The sequence below is a fragment of the Xenopus laevis genome, chromosome 9_10L (assembly GCF_017654675.1).
Source record: "Xenopus laevis strain J_2021 chromosome 9_10L, Xenopus_laevis_v10.1, whole genome shotgun sequence".
NCBI classification, from domain to species: Eukaryota; Metazoa; Chordata; class Amphibia; order Anura; family Pipidae; genus Xenopus; species Xenopus laevis.
Window position 1 is genome coordinate 50,874,861 of NC_054387.1, and position 10,730 is coordinate 50,885,590.

The 10,730-nt window shown below is 43.0% G+C and overlaps 1 protein-coding gene across 1 annotated transcript; it reads left to right on the forward strand.

The window, feature by feature from the left end:
- The first annotated feature begins 1,432 nt into the window (after positions 1 to 1,432).
- LOC108701165 (phosphoinositide-interacting protein) lies at positions 1,433 to 7,887 on the forward strand. Its single transcript, XM_018235439.2, has 2 exons — positions 1,433 to 1,733; positions 6,977 to 7,887. The coding sequence occupies exon 2, from the start codon at positions 7,008 to 7,010 to the stop codon at positions 7,467 to 7,469; it is 462 nt and encodes a 153-aa protein (XP_018090928.1). The 5' UTR covers positions 1,433 to 1,733; positions 6,977 to 7,007; the 3' UTR covers positions 7,470 to 7,887.
- Positions 7,888 to 10,730: the final 2,843 nt, after the last annotated feature.

Consider the following 10,730-nt stretch of genomic DNA (forward strand, 5'->3'; position numbering starts at 1 on the left):
ACTGTCTCCATCTTGCCCTGTTGTTTCAATCATGCTCTGCTGTCTCCATCTTGTCCTACATTCTCCATCTTGCCCTATTGACTAAACCTTGCCCTACTGACTATAATTTGCCCTACTGTCTACATCTTGCTTCACTGTCCATCTTGTCCTACTTTCTCATCTTGCCCCACTGTCTCCATCTTGCTCCACTGTCTCCATCTTGTCCTACTTTCTCATTGTGTCCTACTGTCTCCATCTTACCCTACTGTCTCCATCGTGTCCTACTTTCTCATTGTGTCCTATTGTCTCCATCTTACCCTACTGTCTCCGTCTCCATCTTGCCCTACTGTCTCCATCTTGTCCTACTACTGTCTCCATCGAGTCCTACTTTCTCCATATTGTCCTACTTTCTCTTCTTGCTCTGTTGACTTCATCTCACCCTACTGTCTAAATGCAACTTGGAATGGGTTTTTCTGGGAGAGGTTCTAATGGGACCACAAATCACTAGCATGTCTAGGGCCCAATTTTCTCTTAACCCCTCTCTGCATAAAATCCCTTTATGGCATGCTCAGGGGAAGGAGAATCCATAATAGTCGGAGCAGGGATTAACTGATCAATAGTTTTGTGCTATTATTATCCTGTTTCAGGAAACACCGGTGCTTTAACAGATATTTGCCTAATGAGCAAACGCTCATTACTCCGCTGACCTACCAAGCTCAGGCTTGGGACTACATTTCCTTAAATAAAGACTAGATAATAAAAGTAGAAAGGGACCAATCAGCCACTTTCAGATTTCACATCAGTTCTATGAAATAAGCTACTGGTGATGACTTCTTTACTGTAAGGGCATGGGATTCCCTATCAAGAGGAGAGGGAATTTCACCATCAGCATAGGAAGGGTTTCTTTACTAAAAGGGCAGTCAGGTTATGGAATCCCATGCCAAGGGATGGGGCATGAATGATACAGTGGTGGGGAAGAAAGGAGATTTGACCATCAGCATAGAATTTTTTTTTTTATACTTTAAGGGCAGTTAGGTTTTGGGATTCTCTACCAAGAGAGTGGAAATGAGTGATTTATTGGGGGATGAGATTTCACCATCAGCATAGGAAGGGTTTATTTACTGTAAGGGTAGTCAGGATATGGGATTCTCTACCAAGAGAGTGATAAGTGCTAATTGGTGTGGTTTAGCCTGTGGTATAGCATAGCTGCTATTTGCTCTAGTATTGTTCTGTTGGAGAAATGGTGATTCTGCATTGTGGCCCCTGCATGCACTCTCATTAGTAAGAGCTCTGCTTGAGAGCCAAATAGAAAAATGTCTACATTTTAAAAAGGTTAGCTTTCCCTTTAAATGACTGAATTATGACTTAGGATCTCTGTGGGCTTGGCTGTGCCACTGCAGGTTGTGTTGTGTATAACAATTGTAATAACGTTGCTGGTGCGGGTGTCATTAAACCCTGCTAATTGGATGCAGACAGGAGAGGGGTATTTGTTAACTATGTGACAGCTGCACTTTCAGCAAGGAGTGACTCTACTTCTGCACCATTTGTCTTTTCTTGGGGAGAAGAAGGAGTTAATCCATTAGGGGAGCATTAGGCTGGGAAGGAGGAGGATGATGGTCAGTCCTGTAACAGGGAGGATAAGCTGTGCACTCACACACACCCTGACTGGGGCTCTCCAGGCTCCCGACGTGGATGATTGTACTTACCCAAAGTTCTGCTACTTACTCCTCTGCAGCAATCGTCTCATCGGCCATGTAAGTAGAGCTCCCCGAAAACTTTTTCACTTATTTTGCCCCGGTAACTTGGGGTAGGTGTTATCCCTTTGGCTGCACCATGGATAAGGGTTACCAGCTCCAAGCACCCAGCAACCCCCTAAGGTGGGCATAATAATGGGGATGATTCGGGGATGCTATGTCCTTTTTTTAAATACTCTGGTGGATTATGGTACCCCCCCACCCTGAAATTTCTGCTTTTAATAAATATCCTTAAGAATATATGTTTAACTGTTGCCTCTGTTGATTGTAAGCTCTTGTGTACAGAGACCTCCTCACGGTGATGTCCCATTCTTACCTCTTATGCATTTATTTCAGCACTTGTATTTACTTAATGTACACCCCTACTGTAAATTATAAGTATATTAGAAGTCACTGAGGAGTTCGGTGACCATATAAAGGCACAAGGCACAAGGCTGAGTTATACAGGGAACTCTGAGTATCACTCGTGTATTATAATGGATAATGTACCCCATACTGTAAATTATAAGGATATTAGAAGTCACTGAGGGGTTCTGTGACCATATAAAGACACAAGGCTGCAGAAGGCTCAGAACTCTGAGTATCACTCATGTATTATAAGAGATAATGTATCCCCTACTGTAAATTATATAGTGAATAAAGTACCCCCTGTTGTAAAATATAAGGATATTATAAGTCACAGAGGAGTTCGATGACCATATAAAAGCATGAGGCCAAAGGCCTTCAGAGATTCCTGTGCACAAGTAGCCCACTGCTGCTGCAGAATCTCATTACTAGTAGATTTTACTCATGGTAAGTATTTGATGGTAGATACCAGTAGAGCAGTATTGTGCCCATAGCTGCCCTGTGACCAATCCCCTTATCTATAATTTCTCAGTAATGGATCCTTTCTTTAGAGGAAATGAGGCTGTTTGAAGAGTTTATTACCCCTGGGGGTGGGTGATGCCTCCCAAATCTTAAAATTCTGCCATTTGAGGGACATAGAAAATGAAGATTCTGTGTGGGTTAATGACTGTGTGTGAGCGCTCAGAGAAATCAATACCACACAAAGCTTTTAAGAGGGTTTTTATTCATAGTCAACATTTCCAGTATTTTCTAATTATCTCTCCACTGTCATAATCTGGACTCCAAAAAATATAATTCTTTATTATGACGCAGGCAGCCTGGAAAATAGTCTCTAGTGGATCAGTTTATAAACACCCAAAGCAACCTCTAGCTGTTACTAAAGGGGAATGCCACCCAAAAACTCTAAGCAACTTCCCAGGGGCACATGAGGCAATTCCAAGAGTTTTGTTATCTACTTGATTTCCAGCTCGGTACATGGAGGAAAAACACTCGCCCTTCAGATGACTTAAACCGAAATGATCTGTAACCTGCAAGTGCATTGGCATGATATAAGCAATTACCATTCAAGTCAATGGAGGGACATACGAGTGTTTATACCCAGGCCCTAATCACTGACCGGGGTCATTTGTGCTTAATAGAGACTAGAGGATTCTTGGAGCCAGACGCATTGCCAGGCTCCAATCCTACCCGTATTTATCCAATCCGACTCATTATTTATCAGTGTTATTAATAATGCTCATTATAAGGAATAATCTTCCTGCATATAATTATCTGCTGATAGGGGTTTATCTCTCTGGGATTATTTCTGCACTGACTAAAAATAAGGACTTTTATTTCCTGAAATTATTAGTGAAAGAAACAGTAATAAGCTGCTCTTTTGTGCTATCATCGCACTACATTCACTGGCAGCAATTAATTGCATGGCTCTAATTTCTAATTGAATCCCAGCCCTCCTGCTTTTGTTCTACTTGGACATGTAAGTGTGAGCTGCCATATTGTTTGTGTCTACTATAGTTTAGTAAACAAGCTGTCGTGCAGCTGTGGGGGCAGCCGTTCAAAGCTGAAAAAGGAGAAAAGGCACAGAATACACAGCTGATAACAGATAAGCTCTGTAGTAGACAATGAGATTCTTCAGAACTTATCTGTCATCTACTGTATATCCTGTGCTTGAATGGCTGCCCCCATGGCTACACAATAGCTTGTTTATATAAACTATAATAAAGCAAATACATTCGTTTTACCAGTGCAGGGCAACACTACATTATTTATTCATTACTTAAAACCACTTTAATTTTTTGATGTTACTGTTCCTTTAACTGAAGATGGGGGAATAAAAAACGGTGGATTGCTAAACAGTGATGGGAGGCCAGGAGGAAGGAGTCTAAAATGGGCAACTTTCAGGAAAACAAGGAGACTGACATCTTTGGCTTTAGCATTTTTCTGTGTATGGGCTGCAAACAACCTGATCGGACAGATCAAAATCTCTTGGGAAAAGAACACATTCTCACTCCCAGCCCCAGTTAACCTTCAGTCCCCATATTTGGAGTACATTGAAGTATAAAATGGGCTTCCAGTTGGGCATCCCCAGTTCTTTTTCTGTGCCCAAGCCCCATAGTTTGGAAACCACTGAAATAATGTGTTGCCCAAGCTTTATACCTAGACAAGGATTATCCAGCATATGCCCCTTTACATGATGCCTAGTTCCTAGGAACAGATTTAGGTGCAACCTGATGCAACAGCCCAGTTCGGTGGGGAAAGAGATTTCGGTGGATAATGGGAAGAGTTTTATGGGAGTTTGTCCCCATTTCCTTAATATAAGGCCTCTGAATTATTTACCATTCCAAAAGCCCATTAGCCAAATAAACCACTTGTCTTCTCGCCGCAGGGGACATAATCTTCCTAACAGGATGTGTAAGTGCAGAAGTGCTGGGAAGCACAGAAACATTGCACCCTCACTTATTCCCATGCCCCAGGCCATTTCTTACCCATTTCCCAGCAATTTCATATTACTCACTAATCTAAATGGAATTTATAGAAATTGCTGTATCTGCGGCACGGCGTTCCACTGCATAGAAATTCACAGGTTATAAAGATATGTGTAAATGGCATTGCTATTGAAAGCAGTGCCTGGCTGGTTATATTGTTTGTTTTGCTGGTTTTGACTCCTGAAACAATGAAACTGAGGTTGGGGGGGCTATAGACCAGATGTTACCCCCAGCATGTCAAAAATTGGAAACTCTTAGACCCAGAGAATTTCATATGTAACCCAGATTTGTTGGAAGTCAGCCAGATGTATACACTGGCCAGGCTCATCATCAAGACATAACTGGGCATGAATGGGGCATAATGAGGCACGGTGGTGGTTTTTTGGGCATGGGCAAAAACTACCAATAAACTACCTCCAGGAATTGACATCTCTGCTACATCTCTGCCCCAGATGTACCAGTTCAGGTTCTTTCAGATCCATGTACGGTTAGCCACATTCATTCCTTCTTCCTTCTGCTTCTGTGGATTTAAGTGACTTTTAATGCATTTCAGTGGCACAGGTAATTTATGATTCTTCGGGGTGCAAATTACTGAAAGTGGGTGATTGGGCTGTCAATGACTGTGTTACTAGATGTGGGGCATTAAATCAGGGTGACAACAGAAACATGTGGGGGAATTGATATTGCTGCTGCCCCATGAAGGGGTATAGGGAGGTGTCTGGAGACCCTGTGCCACAAGTCAGTTCCAGATTCGAGTGTCCTATTTGCAGGCCACACTAGGGACAAGGCTTGTGTTGTGAAAAGATAGGATATGGGCATGTTATGGCCATACTGGGGTGTAACTGGATATGTTGGGGCATGGTCATCCATGGAATTATGTTTTTTTGATTGGGGCCCAATTCTACATATTTTGCATATTTGCTCCTGGCAGCACTTACCAAGCCCTGTGGACTTCCCAAGACAATATAGGGGGCCTTGTGATATGTGGCACTTGCGGGCCACCCCACTTCACATTCCACCAGTAGTTATGCCAGTAAAACTGGGCATTGACAATTGCATTGGAGGTGTCGACAAAATGTCAAAAATGTTGTACGGGAAGCCCCTTATAGTGGGAAGCCCATTGCGTCAATATATAAATAACCTTTCCCAAACATCCCCAGTGCACAAGCAAATGGCTGCCTTGGGTTGGCATATTTATTTAGCTTTGCCAACAGCCTTATCCACCCAGCGTGTGTGCTGCATTAACGTGCCAGGCTCCTCCAAGTTCTTGAAGCACCGACTCAATGTTGTAATAAATGTGGCATTTGGGGTTAAACACAGTCTCTTGGATTCAGCTCAGGAACTCAATTCGCCGCCCATTATAGCAGAGCCTTGCTGCTCACAGGGTAAGATCAGCAGTGCAGGGAATCATTAGGTCCCTTTTAGCTCAATTCAAAGGCCATGAGCATTGCGGTTGGATTACAAGCAGCTTTACAGTGCATTTAGCAGCAACTAATGGGGAGAGTGTATGTTTCATAGCATTACATTTGGGGGAATATCACGCCATTAACATACAGAGATAAACACAATATTACTGTCTGGCTTATATTGTGCTTCTTAACCCAAAATTGTTATACCCTGTCCATTATTCCCAACCTCTTCTATAATGATTTTTCCAGTTTTGAGACAGCTCCAATCAGGGACACACACTGCTATAAGGGAACCATCTGCTGGATAAAGGAAAGTATTGCAGCTACATGGAAGTAACAGCAAGGCAGTCTGTTTTCCCAGTGAAGCACCAAATAACAGATTGTATTGTAAGATAAATAAATAGATGTCATTATCTATGTGAGTGATTGTTCCTGCTGAATTGTGCTTAGTGCTATGGTAGCTCTCAGTCCAGAAAATTAGCAGACTCTTCCTGCTAACCTGTGCTTATTAGTGGAGAATACCTGTGTTTATATAGTATTTTGTTCCTGTTTAATTGGGCTGAATACAGGGGAATACCTTGTTTTACCAGATCTCTCTGTACATGCTATAAGCAAATGTATTGGGCTGTTCCTGCTGAATAGTGCTAAGTACATGAGAATACCAATGCTGAAATAGTTTTATGTTATTTCTCTGTATAGGCTATGAGCAAACTTAGGGGGGCTGTTCCTGCTGAATTGGGCTTAGTACATGAGAATACCTATGCTGCCATAGTTTTATGTTATTTCTCTGTACAGGCTATGAGCAAACTTAAGGAGCTGCTGAATTGGGCTTAGTATATAGGGTTACCTATATACACAATGCATAATTCATAATGCATAATTCTGCAGTACCCTTATTTCCAGAGATCTAATGATATCTGATTGTTTTCATGCTTAGGGGCCCATGGGCTTATGGTGGGGTTACCACTTTCATGGTTAAATCTGTTTCTCTTCCCTGTCTCAGGCATTAGTGGTTCCAAGCAAAGAATGAAAAGATGGACCTGTTGCCACACATTGCAGTCAGTGAGCCCATCAGCGCAGAGAGATCTTCTTCTTCTGAATCCAAGGAACTGGTCACGAGCAGAACTGAGAGCACCTTGTACAGCTGCTCCAGAAGCGAGTCCCTTTGGACCACTGTCCCAAGAAGCGCCTGGGATATCTACCAAAAACCCATTATCATTATGTCCATTGGCGGCTCCATCTTCCTCTTGGGAATCATCCTGACCACCATCTATTTTATGAGCTATGATGGCAAGAAGCTTCCCAGCCGCAATGACACTTCTCCTAACCCGGACGCTCCCATCTCTAAGATCTTTGGACCTGTTGCCTTTTCAATAGGACTGATGGTTCTGATCTTTGGGTTGGTCTGGGTGCCGATCATCAAGAAGAAGAGAAAACGGTCGGCATCACGACTCTTTGGGTACAAGCAGACATCATTCTTCCACTTCTCAATGTAACACTGATGACCCTGGTGGCCCGAATGATCTCAATGTCAACATCTGGACCTTCAAAGAGGGATTGGACACTGGTGGAACATTTTGTGTCAATATAGACTGGAGTGTCCATTTTCACCCTAACAAGCTATGAACATGTTGCAAAACAAACATACTTGTGTTGATGACATCAGGATTGTGTTGTCATTAATCAGTCACCCAATAGGAACAAAGCAAGAACAATAAACTGGCATGAATGAGAATGTTAGATATGGCCACTGCTTGCCTTACCCACAAGTGGAAACTGATACTGTATTTAGTGAATGGGGGAGGCCAATAGTGGGATGTTACTGTCCATGTATTCTGATCAGTTATGAACAGAGATATATTTAGGTTTGGTGTTGCCTGTACAGTACTGATAAAAGGATATCTGAAACTTGCAGTGAGTATCCTATGCACCTCATTTAATATATATACAGTTTGTTTTTTTGTTGTTTGTATAAATACAAAGGAGAAGGAATATTCTGAGCACACAATAAGCTATACCCACAGCTTTACTGTAGGATAGAGTGTATAGTAAGGCAAGACGGTGCCAGGGAGAAGTCAGTGTAACTGTGGCACAGTGTGTTTAGTAAGGCAAGATAGTGTCAGAGGAAGGTGTGTGTAACTGTGATATAATGTGTGCAAAAAGGCACCTGCTAACAGCCACTTATAGGATTCAGAACATTAGCAGTTACCCCGCTGCAGATTATTTTTTTGTTTATTTCTGGTATTTTGGGAAGGGGGTCCTAAATTCTGGCTCAGTCCCGAGGTGACTCTTTCCAGACTAAGTGCACTGTTGATCCTTCCTGCTGTTGTTGCAATCTGATTACAGAGCAATTTAAACTTCTCCCTTCCACTTAGAGTGGGAAATGTCTTGTGCCAAGTACATTAGCCTCTCCCCGGCAGAAAATCCATTGGGCACACAGTCGGGACACTTACCTATTACACTATCATCCAGCACTCATAGGCCTACAGAGACTTCTTCAGTAGTTAACCATCAGAGGGGTTAACACATTCAGCACCATAAAGAAGTGTATCATCCAGAAAACCTTTATCCAGAAAGCAAAGAAAACACAGCAAAGCCAGGGTCCTATTTATAAAATAGTATAATAGTACCTCTAGGTAATGCAGAATAAACAAATTTTAAATCAAAGAATAAAGACCTATTGAAAAGTTGCTTAGAATAGGTCCATCTTTAACAATAAACGTTAATAGAAATATGAATTTTTACTATTCTTTATTATTATTATTATTATCATTTAGCACAGTGCTGTCCAACCAGGGCCGGATTTACATAGTGGGTGTCCCTAGGCCCACCGCCGTTCGTCGCCCCTGTCCCCCCCTTTATTCTTGAAAATTTTCATCATCAATGAGGATTGGTGCATGGGAAATTTAAAAAATGATTGTATCTCCAGCGCATTCCCAGTGTTTTTGAACCAATGTGGGTGTGGTTGGGCAGCATACCGCCCCCTAAAATCCTGCCACCCTAGGCCTGGGCCTAGGGGGCCTTTCCACAAGTCCGGGCCTGTGTCCAATGTCTGTGATACAAAGGGCTAGAATTTTTCTGGCCTATGTGGTGGAGGGCCGATAATGGAAACGAATGTAGACCACGCCCTGTTTAAACCACTCCCAGTTTAAACCACACCCAGTTTAAACCACACCCATTTTATACCACATCCATGGTACTACAAAATCTTATAACACCATGTCCACATTAATGTTGGTAGCACAACAGAAAAATTAAATGGTTAGTGCTCAATGCAGGGATATCAGTCATCACTCATACAGTATGTGAAAAATGTAAGTGATGTTAAAACATACTCTTAAATCCATATGCTTTCTTCTCCCCTATGGACATGATTAAACGCCTTAGGGGCCCCCAACAACAATTGCCAAATGCTAACAAACCCCTCCCCCCCAGAACAAACCCTACCGGGCTCATGTCCCACAGGGAGCATAGGGCAGGCAGAGTATGGCACACACAGTGAGCATAGGGCAGGCAGAGTATGACACACACAGGTAACATAGGACAGGCAGAGTATGGCACACAGTGAACATAGGGCAGGCAGAGTATGGCACACATAGGTAACATAGGACAGGCAGAGTATAGCACACACAGGGAGCATAGGGCAGGCAGAGTATGGCACACACAGGGAGCATGGGGCAGGCAGAGTATCACACACACAGGGAGCATGGGGCAGGCAGAGTATGACACACACAGGGAGCATAGGGCAGGCAGAGTATGACACACACAGGGAGCATAGGGCAGGCAGAGTATGGCACACACAGGGAGCATAGGGCAGGCAGAGTATGGCACACACAGGTAACATTGGGCAGGCAGAGTATGGCACACACAGGGAACATAGAGCAGGCAGAGTATGGCACACACAGAGAGCATAGGGCAGGCAGAGTATGGCACACACAGGGAGCATAGGGCAGGCAGAGTATGGCACACACAGGGAGCATGGGGCAGGCAGAGTATGACACACACAGGGAGCATAGGGCAGGCAGAGTATGACACACACAGGGAGCATAGGGCAGGCAGAGTATGGCACACACAGGGAGCATCTTTGTTCAAAGATGAACAATTCATACTGTGCTACATACAGTGACACAATGCTGGTGCCCCTCCAGGAGGTTTTATGAGGCTTGAACAGGTAAACAATGTGGGCACTTTAAGTCTTTAAGTCTTAATTTGGGCCTGAGAGGTGAACAGTACAGGGCTTTAGGGGTGTGAGCAATAGAGGTGTTGCAGGTGTGAACAATGCAGGGGATATTACATGTGTGTACAATGCAAGAGTTTACTGTCTGAATTTAAAGTGAAAACAATGCAGGGGTCAGTTAATCTCAATACTGATACCTTTTAAAGCTTACACAAGGTAAGCAGTCACAGCAGGCAGACTTTAATGTGGGGCCACACAAGAGTGTCAGTTGGACTGGACTGATTTAGCAGATAGAGCCTCCTGTGCCTCCAACTGCATCTGTCTGCTTCATTAGTGATCCTCTTGAAATCAAAGCGGTCAAATGGCGACTATAAACCCTCTTTGGAGCGAGAGCCAAAAAAAAAAAAAATGAGTATATTTACCCTTTAACAGTTGCTTTAAAATTTATATACACTACAGGTGTACCTATGTTTATGTTAAGCCAATTGTGATATCTGACAATAGGCAAGAGGAGGTATTTTATTGAAGCACCTTCCACTTCCTGGAGATGAGTGTATTGACACCTATTACATTAGTGTAA

Coding starts and splice junctions, on each gene's coding strand:
- LOC108701165 (XM_018235439.2), top strand. CDS start 7,008: ATGGACCTGTTGCCACACATTGCAGTCAGTGAGCCCATCAGCGCAGAG.